Below are 17218 nucleotides of genomic sequence, written 5' to 3'. Positions count from 1 at the left end.
TAAAAATACATACAAATTACACACAGAATGAGTGATGAGACAAAAGATAAAGAAATAAGTGTTTCTAAAATACACAGATGTTGGTTAGGGAGGAGAACTGCAATATAGTAGAGATTGGATCTCTATCTAATTATAACTCCTAGTATTATGTATCCAGGTATTCTTCGGAGGGAGATATCACAGGGAGTATGGTATTCAATTGTATGGATACGGAGTAAATTTCAATCTCAGTATTGAGAGTGATGCTTAGCTTAATGGCATTTGCCATTAAGCTAAGCATCACTCTCAATACTGAGATTGAAATTTACTCCGTATCCATACAATTGAATACCATACTCCCTGTGATATCTCCCTCCGAAGAATACCTGGATACATAATACTAGGAGTTATAATTAGATAGAGATCCAATCTCTACTATATTGCAGTTCTCCTCCCTAACCAACATCTGTGTATTTTAGAAACACTTATTTCTTTATCTTTTGTCTCATCACTCATTCTGTGTGTAATTTGTATGTATTTTTAATTTTTCCAATATTTTTTGCTGTTTATATGCCGCCTCATACTATGATACAAGGCATTTTAAATTAAATATATAACTAATAAAAGTTACGTTTTAACTTTCAGTGCGTTCCCCTATACAGCCTTTTTCTCCTTTGTCAAAATATATCGTATTTCTGTTGGGAACAGCACCCCCCTTGGTATAAATACAAATTCGGGGGTCTCTCTTGCCATATTTCAATTAAAAATCTTAAATAAGGTTGTGCGGGTATATACCCAACCCTGTAAGGGGTTAATCCAAATGTGTTTAAAAAGTGACAGGAGCTGATTGGTTGGTGCTTTATCTCCATCCACTTAGGGATTAGTAAATAGACCTAAAACTAACCAGAAACCTATCATTATTTTACTTTAGAGCACACTTACCTGCATTTTTTGCTCTTCTACATTTCAAGGGTCGGGGATGGAGTTGAAGTCATCATTTGGGGATCTTAGAAGAAGGGGTGGGGCTAAAATAACTAAAATTACATACATGATTTTAATCATCTTAGCCCCTCCCCAGAGAGCTATGATTGCTGTTATTTGACTGGCAGAGGAGGGGTATGTGGGTGTGTCTAGAGGCATGCAGGAGGGGATTAGTAACATTAGTACTACAAAGGGTAGCTCTCCCGATAAGAGCTTCCCCTGTGCGATTGCCGTCAGTCCCCGGACTTTCGCATTTATGACCCATCTGCACATGCACAGAGTGACACAGCTGCCGCAGGGGATACTGGCCCAATGCGGAGAGAAGCCCATAGGCTTCTTAAAAGTAACACAAGCTTTTGCTGGCAGCACACTCCACATGGGAAACCCTGCATCTGGGGCTTAGGGCCCAATTCAGCCCTGATCGCCGCCATGATGGTTATTGGAGGACCACGCATGCACACAGTATGCATGCGTGAGCCCTCCTTGGGGCCACAGCCAGTGCCGTCTTTTGATCGCAGGCCATACGCTGACTAATCGTGGGTGGCATCACATCGTTTTCTTGAAGTGCTGCCCAAAAAAACCGCAGGCGGGCCCAGCTGTTGGGAGGGATTCTGATGTCTCTTCCCACGGCCATCGCAGTGTTGAGTAAGTATTGACTTTCGCGGCGCTGCATAAGGTGGGAAGGGGGTGCGGTTACTAAGAGGATGATTGAGAGGTGGGCGTCTTTGGATCATTGCACGTCCTGCAGGAAGGTGTTACCGCTTAGTGCCAATGATGTATAGACCACATTCAATAGGGATTTGTGCAGTTAGCGCTGTGTTACTCGCCTTCTCCTACTTCAAGTTAAACAGTAAAATATAATTTTCTATTTGTCTTTATTTTTTTTATAATTTTTTTATTAAAGTATCACTTCACAATAAATAGTAAACACTCAGTAATCATGGCATGTAAGAGGAAATACAATGAACGATGACCACAATTACATAGAAAATCACATAAGCAGTATGTGGGGTTCCAGTAGTCATCGTATCATCATACTGTATATGGAACATCATAGTTATGACGTGTAAGAGAAAATACAATAAAATTATATGGAGATAAACCTAAAGATATATAAGCAACAGCATGTTGGGTTTTATTAGTAGTGTATCCTCATATATAGAGCATTATGTTGACCAATAATTAAAGCCTAACTGTTATATATATATATATATATTTATATATAACGTGCAGAAAGAAGCGTCACTCCAGGTACTTGTTCCATACCTCCCAACTGTCACGATTTTAGAGGCATTTGTCCCACCCGCGGCAGGCATTGTCCCGCTGCGGGGGGGTGACAGTTGGGAGACCCCCAATCTAGTAGAATAGACGCTGTGCGCATGCGCACAGCGTCTATTTTCGTATGAAAATGAGGTTGTGGCTAATTAGCATAAGCCGCACCCTCATTTGCATACGCCCCGCCCCTTTTCGGACGCTCGCACGGCTTTGCCGCGCGAGTGTCCCTATTTCATACGGACAGAAGTTGGGAGGTATGCATTGTTCAATAGCAGTTTACTGTAAGTCAACAGTGTTTCGGGCCAGAGCCCGTCTTCAGGACATAAACCTCTGGCCCGAAACACTGTTGACTTACAGTAAACTGCTATTGAACAAGTACCTGGAGTGACGCTTCTTTCTGCACGTTATTGACAAGCGCTGGTACAGCCAGCGAACAGCGGGCACCCAGGTCAAGATACACAGTGGAGCAGGGGCAAGTGGGGAGTGCCGGACCTCGAATAATATATTTATATATATATATATATATATATATATATAGTCATGGAGACATGGGAGGACCGCCACCCCACAGAAACCACTTCACCAGGCCTAAACACCGAATGATAATGATCTATGTAATTGGGGGATCCCCCATGAGTTCTCTTGTTTCATAGTATTCTGTATTTTGAAGAGAGCTTTTGATTCTGCCCTGGAAATCACCAGGGAGGGTACTAATGTAGGTCTCCCAAGTTGCAAAGAAGCCAGTTATTGGCTGAATTTTATGTAATGTTGTTTCTAACCAATCCATAAAAAAATATATGTTGTAGCTTAATTTTTAACAAGTCTAGAGTGGGTAGGTTTCAGGGGCAAACGCAGGATTTTCAGAAGGGGGTTTCCAGAGGGGCGGAGCAAAGTATGGAGATGGACACTTAGGCGACCCTGTATATTTTTTATGTCCCGCGGGTGGTAGGGGGTATTATATCAATCGCTCAGCATGTAGGGCCTGGATCAGTAATTTCCACTAATTACCCCTTTACTGCACAGATGGTGGGAGATGAGGTGGGAGAAGGGGGCATTGGGCTGAATAAAGGGGCCCTGATACATAACTTCCAGGGTGGTAGGGGATGTTTAATATGCAGAGGAGGGGTGTATAGTGGAGTGGGCTTATTATTCATAATTTTCTGGTGGGAGGACAACTTGCTTGACTGCAGATATCTCCAGTTCCCGGAAATAGATTTCTTAGATTTTAATGGAATTAAAAACTAGAGAATCCCACCTACCAAATGGTATTGGGGATGAGGGGATCAGATTTCAGGAGGCAGAGCAATCTGCCAAGGAGTATATAAAACTACATAGCAGGTGTGTGGAGCTGGAGCAGAAACCAGCTGCTTGAAGGCTGATATCTCTGGTTCTGGGAACAGTAGAGACAAGCTACTAGTGTCCCTCAAAGGTGGCGAGTCCCAGCTTTTGGGATATACCCTCAGAAAAACTCTACATCAGACAGAACCTGAAATATCTGACTGGGAACAGCAATTAACAGGCTTGGATGGGGACCACTGCTTTGAAGTCAGATATCTCCGGTTCCCAAGGTCCAATTTTAAAAATTCTTGTCCTCTTGGAAAGAGGGGACCCTCAGCTTTTATACAATAGCCCTAAGACTCCTGGGGGGGTTTCTGGGTACTCGGAACCCCCCCCTGCGTGTGCTACTGCGTTTGGAGCGATCCATGACTGTAAAATAGCTTTACCTGCCGCTCATTCTTTTTTTCCCAACTAGGTACATGCGGAACGATCTAAGTCGGCTTCAGATCCGGTGTAATAACTGCAGGAGCGGCTGTTCAATGGTCTGCTCTCTGGATTCCATAGACAAACATGAGAGGGAATGTGAATATGGCCACATGTCCTGCATGAACGCTGGTTAGTTTCTGCAAACGATCATTCATAGCATTTCCATTTTAGATATTTAGGGACAGATTTATCATTATTCTTGTTATCACTCCTTTGCCTGCTCTACTTTCCCATAAACAACTCTATTGTAAATCCATGAATTACCAGAAAATGGCTGGAGCGGCCATTTTCCTGGTGGTTTCTGCTGTTCTCCGGCCACTACAGGCTGACGGAGCAATAACTATAATTAAATGGGCACAGGCGTTGCAGCTTGTGGCCCCCCTTCCAGGATTTTATTATTATTAATATTAATAATACATATAATAACAATGTTATTTATATAGGCCTCTATCATTAGCACTATCTCATAGGGTTATATTTTGATTTCTTCAACATGATGGCAGAAGAACCTTCTAAGTATAATCCATTAGAAGTTCCCCATATAAGTCATGTGGCTCTGATCCCTGGAGGTCATTCCTCAGGGACTGGCAGTCAGGGGTCAGGCAGACAATGGTGTTTTTTTTTCTGAACCATCAGCAGGGAAAGTCACAGTCTTCAGGTCATGAGCGAAGGTTCTCACAATATGTATGGGTGTTTGGAGTCATGAACTCCTGGGTACAGGCATAATTTCCCTCCGTGTCGTAACTATAAATTTTGCTCCCCCTGCCAAAAAGTTTGTGGCGCCCCCCCTCCAGGCTCCTCTCCAGCATGTTTCCCCAGCGTGTGACGTGATGATGTCACACGCATAACAGAGTAGCTGAAGCAGGAGAGAGGAAGAGAGACCAGCAGACACTGCTGCTTCATTTGGCTCTGACGCATCCCAGGCCTCCCTAGCACGCCCATCCGCCCATCCTGTACACAGTAGCCAATAGCCAGCTCTGTGTACAGTCAATTGAATCAGTGGGGGGGGGGGGGGATTTGTTGTCTATGCCATGGCTCCACCTGCGCTGTGGCTGACTCGCCTCCAGTGCTCATTCAGTGGGCAGCGGCAGGCAGCAGCATGTCAGTGCGTCGAGTGGGTGCTGGCGCTCACACAGACCCTGCTGCTGCTTGCTCCCCCAAGCGGCTGCTGGGGCTGCCTTACAGTAGTTACACCACTGATTTCACTCCATTGCAAACTGTTTTAGGACCTTGTGCAGATTTGAGCCTTCTAGAGACTGGGGAAGGACAAAATCACAAACCCTCCCCTACAGTGCCTGGTTGCGGAAAATGCAGGTTGTTTGTCATAACCACACTAGTGATTCTGTGACTGAAATCCAGGATGATCAGATAAGAGGAGTCCCAGGCATGGTTAATCAGCCCTGATAGTCTGTTGTCCATTCTGAGGCTGTTCCTCATGGGGGTCTGTGGATTACATTTGCAGACCAGCCTCCTATTTTTTCCTTACAAACATTTTTTATGAAGTTTTCAATTCCGACTTTGCTGTTTTTCTGGACGGTGTCTTTTGTAGGAAGGTCCTTCAGGCAGCTGCTAATTCATATTCACATTGCTCTCTTCCCAATGAAGATACTGCTGAAGGAGAAAAGTGATTTTTGTACTTACTCCCTTTATCTGAGGCAATAGGGAGACACAGACCAAACCGAACCCACAGACCTACCTAGGAAGGAATAAGTGTCTCTCTTCTTCTCCACTCTGACATGGGAACAATTGTACAAGAGGTCAATCCAATTATCGCTGACTTTACTGCCGTATAGTACACTGGCAGGCTCACAGACTTTTGTTCACACCCCCATAGGGCTGCAAACAAAAATGTGCAAGTTCAGGGTGAGATCGGGCCACAAGGGGAGAAAGGGGGGGGGGGGGGAGAATGTAACCCTTTCTGGGTAGGCGTGTACTTGGATAATGTAATTGAACAGTAAGTGTATAATTGATTGAAATAAAGCCGTATGAGATTTGTTCTGCATGCGTCTCCCTGTTAGGTTGCCCTGCGCAGTTTGAGAGAAGACATCTGAATGGTCATCTGTCAGTTTGTGAACATCGGAACCGGGAATGCCCCAGTGGCTGTGGCTATACCATCCTTAGTACTGAGGATTTACAGCATAACTGTATAGCTGAGCTACGAACAGAGCTTGAACTTCTAAGGTAATAGCAGCGACAAAGGGCTACATGTATTAAGCCTTAACATGTGATAAAAGAACAACCAATTCGGTGTCCATTCGATACACTTAGAAGTGCGCGGTGTCCGCTCGCTTCAGGCACCATGCCGTAGTGGATGATAGGCCATGAAAAACCTTGGAAAACTCATGTCCACCTTTTGACTGTTGAACTTTCCATTTTCGATATAATGATTGTGTTGAACTTCCAACCCTGTTGACCTTAGCCATGTCTACCTATTTCAGGTATCGACCTAAGTCCTATAAACCTTCAGTGATCGACAAGCACAAACCCCGACCATAGGGGCAGGGGCCGAATTCGGTTCACTCGGTGTGAACCAGACTCGTCCCCATAATACTTTGATGCATTAAAGTAGAATTCTCCTGTGTGAATACAAGAACCAGAACCAGATATATATTATAAAAAGGCAAATTGAATAACAACAGTGTTGCATGGGACTCTCTCCTCTCTCGGGGCTGGCACACAATCTCCCTCTACAACAGGCATTCCTAACACGGTCCTCAAGGCACACCAACAGTGCAGGTTTTAGTGATATCCAGGCTTAAGCACAGGTAACTTAATTAGTACCTGAGGGATTCTGAATAAACCATCTGTGCTGAAGCCTGGATATCACTAAAACCTGCACTGTTGGTGTGCCTTGAGGACCGTGGTTGGGAAAGTCTGCTCTACAAGATGTGAGGCATATACTCCCCCCCCCCCCCCTCCCGATATTGTGCATAGCCGGTAGATCCTCGTGTAGTGTATATGGGGCTTTACAATCAATTTGTGAAAATGAAAGAGCTAACACTTGTGTAAATCACAAACACCACTGCATAACGAGGCATGTAGTACTGCAGCAGTCACCACGCCTATGTATCCTTTGTCTCTAGATCTGAAATGATCTGCAGACTTGAGGAAACCAAGCAGGAGATGGAATCTAGACTTGACTCTCAGAGAAGACACATGGTGCAGAAGGAGAGTGTTATACAGAGTGACATGGAAGAGCTGAAGGTAACATTGAACTTGGCCTATTATATAAAATTAACTTATGTTCTGCCCATTTGCCACTTACATAGACACACGAAGGGGGGGATTAAATTGCTGGTTGCCTGCCATTGAGGGGGCCCGGCGTCTCTTCTTGCAGTCTTGGTGTTACACAATAATAGCCACTTTGGGTCCTATAGTCATAAGATTTTAAATAGAGAGACAACTCACCTGGAGACACCCCAAGATCCTCCAAGGATCAGCATTCCCACCAGACCTGCGGACCTGATCATTTTCCCAACAATGGGGCAGATGTATTAAGCCTTAACAAGAGATAAATACAAGGGTGATAAAGGGGCAGATGTATCAATCTCCCCTTAACGGGTGAAATCTAACGTTTCCCACTTCTCCTGGCATAACGCTCAGGAGCAGGGACAGATTTCACCCTAATGTATTAAGCTGATGTTAGTGAGTAACGTTAATCGTTAACTCCCCTCTTGTCTTTAATTGCCTTTTTTTTACATCCCAGTTTATCGTCCTCTTTCAGCCAATCAGTGGCTGCCCGGTCTTTTGATTAGGATTTCGGCGCCACCGGCTGCCCGCTCCAGTCCCCCCTTCCTTCTCTTGTTTTTTTCTCATTTTTTTTCAGCTCCTTTGCTGCCCTCTCCCATGCCGTCAGCATGCCGACAATTGTCTCTCCTGTCAGCATACTGGCGCCGCTCCAGTCCCCCTTCCATTATTTATTTTTTGGTCCCTGCTGCTTTCAATCCAACACCCACCTGTTCCCCAAGAGAGCGGGGACACGGCGGGAGAGTTGTCAGAAATAATAATTAAAAGACCGGGCATGCGGTCTCCTGAATGGCGGGGACGCGGCGGGAGAGTTGTGAGAAATCATATTCAAAAGACCGGGCGGCCGATGATTGGCTGAGCTCTCAGCCAATCAGCGGCAGCACAGTCCTTTGAAAAGGATGGTTTCTATTCTCCCGCTCGCTGTCGGTACCGCATCAGGGTATTGGTAGCGGCGGGAGAATAGAAACCATCCTTTTCAAAGGACTGTGCTGCCGCTGATTGGCTGAGAGCTCAGCCAATCATCGGCCGCCCGGTCTTTTGAATATGATTTCTCACAACTCTCCCGCCACGTCCCCGCTATTCTGGAGACCGCATGCCCGGTCTTTTAATTATTATTTCTGACAACTCTCCCGCCGCGTCCCCGCTCTCTTGGGGAACAGGTGGGTGTTGGATTGAAAGCAGCAGGGACAAAAAAACAAATAATGGAAGGGGGGACTGGAGCGGGGCAGCCGGCGGCGCCAGCATGCTGACAGGAGAGACAATTGTCGGCAAGCTGGAGGGGAGGGGGGGGGGGAGTTAAAAAAAAAAAAAAAACACCTAATGCCAGCATGAGGCTGACGAAGAAAAAACATGTGGCTTAATGTCAGGGAAGGCATTAATACATTGCCTGCAACGTTAAAGCTTATAACTTCAAGCAGGAGGACAGCGCCTGAACGTTAAGTTCAGGGCTGCCTCAGGGGGACGTTAAAAGCCCCTTTCATACATTGCCACAACACGTAAAAAAGTCCATTTACTAGTGTTAAGTGCTACTTAAGCACTTAACGCTGCTTCGTACATCTGCCCCAAAGAGAGATAAACGTCCAGCCAATCAGCACCTTACTGCCATGTTACAGGCTGTGTTTGAAAAAAGTCAGTAAGGAGCTGATTGGCTGGACATTTATCTCTCTTTATCACCCTTTCCTTTATCTCTTGTTAAGGCTTAATACATCTGCCCCATTGTCTTGATCACTAATAAAGTATCACAGCGTTCCTGCTTTTGCGCGCAGACTCTGACTCACTTTGGTTTATCCTGGCAGAGTCAGATGTCGCGGCTGATGACTGATGTGCGGACTTTGATGGTGTCAGAAAGGCAACATCGCCAAGACCTGGAGCAGGCAGGCCTGGAGAATCAGGAGCTGATGGAACTACTGAAAGGTCTACAGAGAGAGTGCAGATCTAAGAGCAACAATGAAATACATCAGGCTTCCAACAGCCGCTCCCTAACCCGCCTGGAAAGCATAAAGAGAAAGCCCAGGGAAGTCAGCGTTATATAACTGGTGTAACATTGCGCAGACTCAAACCAATATGAAAAATCTCAGGTATTCTGTCTGTTGGTTGACAGCACTCACTTGCCATCTGCTTGATTTAACAGAGTACTCTCTGCGGGATACGGTCAGTTGGTTGACCTGATGATGGTCGACAGTCATTAGGTCGACATACTGCAAGGTCGACAGGTGTCTAGGTTGACATGAGACAAGGTCGACACATGCGTTAGGTCAACATGGGGACAGTCAAAAGATCGACATGTGGTTTTTCACTGTTTTTTGAGCCGACATGTGCCGACAGCCAGTATTTCATGCCCTACCATTCACTAGGGCGTGGTGGGAGAATAAAATAGTGCGCCCGAAGCATAGCGAGCGGACGCGGTGCACTTAAAACAGTGTCCATGTCGACATTCGGGTCAATAAACAGTGAAAATCCCCTTATCGACCTTTTGATTATCGACCTAACGCATGTGTCGACCTAGACACCTGTCGACCAAGACACCAGTTGACCTTGCTTTATGTCGACACAACGGTGTCGACCTAATGACTGCCAACCATCATTAGGTCGACCCAATGATCCCAGGCCCTCTCTGCATAGACAGTGGGACTTATTAGTCATTCATAGTCTGTCCCCAGGGCCAGCACCAAAAATCTTGGGGCCAGGGACACTGATATCTCTGGTGACATACACCTATATATTACTTACCCCTCAGGAGTCGCGTGGCAGCATCTCTGCCCTGCAGACACAAATCACTCTGAAAATGAGTTTCCGAGTGATCTGTGCATGTGCACTGGTGATGTCCCCTTGGGAACAAGGTGCCAGTAACATGTTCCCAGAGACCTTTGCATGCACAGGAGACTCTGGCATAATAAAAACAGAGTAAAAGCTGCTCAATCAAATTAGTAATGCCCCTCAGGTGCTGAAAGGGAGGGGAAGTGTCCCCCCAGCACACCAAAGGGCATGAGTAATACGATTTGAAGAACCACATAATAGTAGGTAAATCAGAGATCCTAGTTACATATATTTGCAAAACTATGATAAGCCTTCAGGCCTTGGCAAGGCTTCTCTGATACTGGAGGTCCCTACACTGCATGATAACAGCACCCATTCTGGGCCATCTAATTGTCCACTGTATTGCTACATGATAATAGCACTTACCAAAATAACTAAATTGAGAGCCAGTCTATCAGGAGTCACCCATAAATCCTCCTCATGGCACCACAGGAACCAGCAAGCCCTCCAAAGGCAGGTTTCCTCAATGCCTCTTGCACATAATAACACATAATAGAGCGCTTATACTACCATTATTGTTACTAATATCGGTACTTGTTTCTTAGTATGGTACACGATGCCTGCAATGGACCTGATTTCTCTTGAAATCAGGTCCATTTTGCCGGCAAAGGCAAAATCGTGGGCATCGCGTCGGTCGCGGCCATTAACATAGCCCCCGACGCGACCGACGCGATTTTGCCATAGGCTTCAAGGTACTTGTGTATTTTGGCGGCGCCCCCGATGTCCGTCGTACGACGAACAGATCGCATCGCATCGCATGCCATGCACCCGATGGCATGCGATGCGATGCGACGCGATTTTGACCCCCTATACGACCAAAAATCGTATAAGCACCCTAAAGGGTGCTTTTGAGCACCCAAATGGGTGCTTACAATGTTAAATGCACCCCCACGCCACCCCCCACTATAAACGTGAACCCGAAGCGTGGCGAGCGCAGCGAGCCCGCGAGGGGCGGCGGTACGCGTCCTACGACCTTTTCATACCCCCACTATCCACGTCGGCGTGGAGTTGAGAATAGAATAGTGTGGCGAGCGCAGCGAGCCACCGAGCCCGAAGCGTGGCGAGCGCAGCGAGCCCCGCGAGGGGACGCGGATACCTTCACAGTTATACGCGTCCCCTCGCGGGCTTCACAGGTGTCCGTGGCGACGCGGACACCTGTGAAGCCCGCGAGGGGACGCGTTTACCTGTGAAGGTATCCGCGTGCGCTCGCCACGCTTCGGGCTCGGTGGCTCGCTGCGCTCGCCACACTATTCTATTCTCAACTCCACGCCGACGTGGATAGTGGGGGTATGAAAAGGTCGTAGGACGCGTACCGCTGCGCTCGCCACGCTTCGGGTTCACGTTTATAGTGGGGGGTGGCGTGGGGGTGCATTTAACATTGTAAGCACCCATTTGGGTGCTTAACATTGTATAAGCACCCATTAGGGTGCTTATACAATGTTTAATCGCATCGCATCGCATCGTATGGCATCGTATGCCATGTACAATGGCATACAATTTCAAAATTGTATGGCATCGTGCACTATAGTACGATATCGCGTCGCATCGCATACCATCGTATGTGTTATGGTATGCGATGCGATGGGCGCCGCCAAAATACACAAGTACCGGCTTCAATGTTAAAATATTTTTTAACATTGAAATTATAATGGCACAAGATGAGATGGACTTGATTAAGTCCATCTCACATAGGAAACAATGTGAAATGGGCCAATATGACCCATTTCACATTGTATATGGCCCAGTCGTCACCCCACGATTGACGCGAACCCGAAGCGTGGCGAGCATGGCGGTGCACGTCCTCCGACCTTTTCATTCCCCTACTATCCACGTCGTCGGCGGAGTTGAGAATATAAAGTGTGGCGAGCGCAGCAAGCCGACGCGTATGTCTGTGAAGTAATATGCGTCCCCTCGCTGCGCTCGCCACACTTTATATTCTCAACTCCACGCCGACGTGGATAGTAGGGGAATGAAAAGGTCGGAGGACGCGCACCGCTGCGCTCGCCACGCTTCGGGTTGGCGTCAATCGTGGGGTGGCGTTGAGGGTGTCAAATTGGGGGTGTAGGGAATATTTTACATTGAATCAAATGTAAAATCGGGTCCTAGGGACCCTATTCACATTTGATTCAATTTAAAAATCGCGTCGGTCGCATCGCATGCGATTTGGTCGCATGCGATGCGACTGACGCGATTTTTCCGACACGACCACCCCGATGGAAATCGGTGTGGCCGTGCTAGGAAACAAGTACCCTAATATCAGTTGTGAACTTGACACTGACAGGAATTAATATTGCAATTGTGTAACCTTGTTGCCACAAATGTACACTGTCTTTGGGAACCAGATAAAGCCAAGGGATCCAAATGGATCTTTCACTGCAATCCCAATCTATGTCTTATAAGAAGTAGATGGAACTTCATGAATAGTTGTTCCCATGGACAGCATGTAACTAGGTCTGTGGAGGAACAAGGAATGATATCTCCTGCATATGATCAATGGGTCCAATACTTTATTTTGCTAAAGATGTTTGGAAACTAATACCCCTTTCACACTGAACATCAAATTATCGGCTGAAGCAGTTGTATTTTGTTCAATGTGAAAGGGTCAACCCGGGTCTTAAATCCCGGGTTGCCAGATTTGCGATCCGAGTTGACCCTTTCACACTGAACTGAAATACCGATGTAATTAATACCCTTTTCACACCAAGAAGCAAATTACAGAGTTAAAGCTTATTAAACCAGGAATTTGCTGAAGAACCCTGGTTTTTCTGTGAAGTGAAATGGTCAACCTGGGTCTTAAATTCGGGGTCGCCGACCCTGCTCTTGACCAGGGTCGGTGAGCTGGAATTTTCACACAACAGAAAAACCAGGGTTTATCAGTAAACTTCCCGGGTTGAAAAACTTTAACCCAGTAATTTGCTGATGGTATGAATTGGGGACAGTCTGCACCCGGCAAAATGACCCAGCATTAAAAAAATGCTGGGTATTTGCCAGGTGGGTGGTGTGAAAGGGGTATAAGCAACTTAACTGGGTCGCATATCTGAAAATCCCAGGTTATTGCATATAAGTGCTCATGTAGCAAAGCTTCCAGCCAGATCCAGTCACACACAGAGGTGTAACTCTGGGAGGCAATGGAGTCATCTTCCCCCGGGCTCCTGCTCCCAAGGGGGCACCTCTCCTCCCCTGCAAGTTTAAATCCAATAATCGAAAGCTATCGATATCACTTATGTGGCTGAGTTCTGAAATATATTTATGTGCTCTCTCTCTCTCTCTATGCCCCCATATACTATGCGATTTAAGCCCAATTTTGCCCGATTCCAATGGATCGGGCCATGAAATTGGCCCAAATCGCATGTGTAAAACATCCAGACATCCATTCCGTGCTCATCGGATGGGAGTCGGAGGTCGGACGGGCGCAACATAAGATAAATCTTAAACTTTTCTCAACTGTATTTGACTAAATATACACTAAACTATTAGGCACTTATTAAAAAACAGAAAACGGTGGGGGGGGGGGGGGGATAGAATACCTCTATTAAATAATCAGTACGGTGAATAGAGTTGGTTTAAAAAGCTGCAGGCTTCTAGTGTGTTGATGTCTACACACTTACTATTTTGGCTCTGTTTATATCTTAAGGTGCAAGCAGTGTCAATTTATAGAAATGAAAAAAGAGATGGAAGCACTGCGCTGAATTTAAATAGTCACACCACCTATCAATTTATGTATTTATTTATAAATTATAATAATTTGTTATGCTGGCCACCACAAATTAAAATATGTGCATTGATGAATTAAAATTTCAATAACTTCAAAGAGATATAATAACAAATATGGTTATGAAACATATAATATCTATTTGCTAAATGTAATTATGTCGTAATCCTTGTCAGCAAGCCCCCCCCGGCCTCATTCGGCAGATGGCAAAACAGAGGATATCGCTCACCTTCCACCAACATCACCACTCATTACAATCACCAGGACCCCTGCTGTGAGTACCGTGAGCTCGATACCACAGCAGTTACCTGCAGCAAAAACTGCACCAGCATTCATGGCAAGTAATTTGTTATAACCAAGTGACTCTGCACCGGGCAGGTTGAGGATTGTGCAGTGCATGTATGAATTTGATCTCACCACACAGCAGTGTTTGGATTGCTACATACATTTAGCAAATAGATAATAAATGTTTCATAACCAGATTTGTTATTATATCTCTTTGAAGTTTTTTATTTATTTCATGTATCTAATGCACATATTTTAATTTGTGGTGGCCACCATAACAAATTATTATTATAATTTATAAATAAATATAATTATCATACCAATCGATTGGTCATGTGAATTGATACGTGGTGTGACTATTTAAATTCAGCGCAGTGGTTCCATCTCTTTTTTTTTCATCTGTATTTAAAACAAGTAGTGAAATGTCAGTACATTATATAGCTTATATTTAAAATAATGGCATAAACAAATGCTGTAACTATATCAGAATATTATCTAGGACACTGAATGTACAAACAAGGAAACTGATTGGTAGCAGTTCCGTGTCAGACTTATTGTATAATACACATTATATAGTGATATTCCGAATGTCACTGATATTGAGTACAATACATGTCATTTTTATTCTCCCCCATCACCTGTATCATGTTTATGTACTACTGTAATCTCTTTATCTTCATTAAAGTCACTGAACTAAGACTAATTGCATTTTGTATGATTTGGCCACAGACATTTTGTCTATGTAAAAACGGTCGAGAAAATTTTTATGACAGAGAGCTTCTGTTAAACTGGATTACATGCAAATAATGGGGCGGCTCCGGAGGTGGAGCTGCAGCACTGCCCAGAATTTAAATAGGGGAGTCCCACCCACTGCCACTCCAAACAGACTCACTGGCAGTTGTTTTTACCCCCCTTCCTATTTGAATTTTGATCTCTGCTGCAGTTCCGCCTCTGTAGTACATGGAACTACCATGAAAGTGAAATGAAAAACTTACCTTCTGTGATTGTGTGTTGGTGAAGATCAGGTAAAGCTGATGTATGGGGACACATGATTGTGTCCCCTGGAGGGCCAAGAAGGAAGACATAGGAAATGTGGGCTGGGCCGATAAGATGAACTTGTGTGCATATTCAGGATGATCCCATATTGCATTCTTACAACATTTGGGGCATTTTTTGGATCGCTCGGTGCAATCCAAATATGGCCCCAACCCTGATGGTTGGGGTTTGAGCATGTGCATTTCTGCGCATGTGCAAACTCCGGCTGCGAACGGATTCTGCAAGATACTCACTTGCCAGGCTGTTCACTGCGGGGAGGGAGCGGACAACGGGCTGGAGCAGCGGAACAACCAGCATTTTATGGGCCTCTGTATGAAAATCAAGAACCTTTTTTGTGTTATCTGCGTTTCCAGTTTCCTGCAAGCTGTGGGACATGGGACTAATTGTTTAAATTAGCCAACTTTGTGTGTGCGAAAAACAGGATGGTGGACTAGGTAGAGCAATGGGCGTCTTTTACGGACCTTGCTGTTTTGGTGACCAAACTCTACTTTGGACGACTAGTGTGACCCCAGGAAGCTTGGAGCAGCGTCCTGAGGTAACCTGTGCAAAGAAAAGGAGGGCAAGGGCCCGTAACCTGGGTGCGCATGCCAGTAAGTTAAGAGACAGAGGAGATAGACCCTGGAGTCACAGCAGGGAAGTGGTGGTCAACTCTAGTAGGCAGAAGTCATGTGGTGCGTACCCTTTACTGAATGCAGTGCAAATTGCCCTTATGAATCAGCCTGTTTATGAGTGAGCATTAGAGAAGGGTAGTTACTAAATCCCTGGGGGCTAAAAGACCTTTCACACCCAGCACTGCCACTACCCACACCTCCACTGGTTGCCTTTAGTAACCAAGTGGTGAGCATAGTCCATTCGGGCTTCCCAGCTCCTCCTCCTCCTCTGCCCTGTCACATCAGGTCTAGACCTAACAATGAGAGAAGGGGGAGCATGCTGACCGCAGCTATCAGCAGTACAGGGAGAGTGTTGTATGTTCTTAACCCTATAAGCTATATTATTACCAATCAACATTCAGTCACATCATCCTGTACCTGCTCCGTGCATGCGGTTGTTGATAATATAAAGTAAGCTGCATGTACAGGCGACAGAGGACATTGTTATCAGCCCGCGGGAGCACGCACCATTAACGATATTACAAACAATATTGCACAGAAGGGACAAAATGACTGATGATTTAAACTATCGCTTACGGAGTATGGGGCTTATGGCTGGTGCCACAGAATGCTTCAGTAATAAACAGCTCCATAACTTTCTGCAATAGAATAGGGATTTATTTACTAAGATGGGATGTTGCTATGGGCAACCACTTATGTGGTTGGACACGAACATGTGTCACTGACTTCATATAATAGAGGAAGACAGAAACTCCATACACACTAGCTGATGGGGGCAGTGGCTGATATGGTTAACCATATCGGCCGTCGATATGGTCTGTACACACTGAACAATATCGGCCGCCGATATCGTTTAGTGGGTCCTGGTGAGGTCATCTTTAACCGTGCACATTGTTACCAATATTGAGTGTACACATTAGACGATATTGTGAATATCGCGCAGTAGTCCCTTTCTATGGGGTGTGTATGGGGCTTGACACACGACCCAGGATTCCTGGTAATTTTGTCCCAAATCAAACTGATCCAGAACTTATGGGGCATACACATGTGACAATATGTGCTTAGCGATCTGGGCTAGGCGGATTCCCTTGAACTTCCTGGTTTATCTGAACAAATAAATCCATTTCACTACATATCTTAAGATATAGAAAACTAATATATGGGACTGATGCACTGAGCTTTAAAAAGTGATGAAGGGGAGAGTGAAAAACAACCAGCCAATCAGCTCCTACCTGTCATGTTACAGGCGGAGTTTGATGTGCATGGCGACAATCTTTGTCCGCCTAATATACTACACCAGAATTGTATCATAACTGACATAAATTATTCAATGACTTTTGCATGTTAAGAAAAAAAAACACCTATAGAATGTCAATTGTAAGGCAACATGAGGGACAGTACACCTTATGCACATGGGTACATACATGTATACATGTACTCCGCCAGAATACATTGATCGGTGCTCGCTGTGACAAACTGAAATGGGACAATA

General features: G+C 45.3%; 1 protein-coding gene across 2 annotated transcripts in view; it reads left to right on the top strand.

Annotated features, from left to right (window-relative positions):
- The window catches only part of LOC146080127 (E3 ubiquitin-protein ligase NRDP1-like), a 19859-nt gene extending 8987 nt beyond the window's left edge, over positions 1 to 10872 (top strand). For both annotated transcript variants that reach the window (XM_083187049.1, XM_083187048.1), the window contains 4 exons: positions 3989 to 4128; positions 6018 to 6180; positions 7083 to 7203; positions 9042 to 10872. In XM_083187049.1, the coding sequence (XP_083043175.1) occupies positions 3989 to 4128; positions 6018 to 6180; positions 7083 to 7203; positions 9042 to 9278 (661 nt within the window). In that variant the 3' untranslated portion in view covers positions 9279 to 10872. The remainder of the gene's footprint in view (positions 1 to 3988; positions 4129 to 6017; positions 6181 to 7082; positions 7204 to 9041) is intronic.
- Positions 10873 to 17218: the final 6346 nt, after the last annotated feature.

The sequence above is a fragment of the Crinia signifera genome, chromosome 5 (genome assembly GCF_055691185.1).
Source record: "Crinia signifera chromosome 5, ASM5569118v1, whole genome shotgun sequence".
In the NCBI taxonomy this organism is placed as follows: domain Eukaryota; kingdom Metazoa; phylum Chordata; class Amphibia; order Anura; family Myobatrachidae; genus Crinia; species Crinia signifera.
Note: the sequence above shows the minus strand (reverse complement) of the source record. Positions and strands in the feature narration are given on the sequence as shown.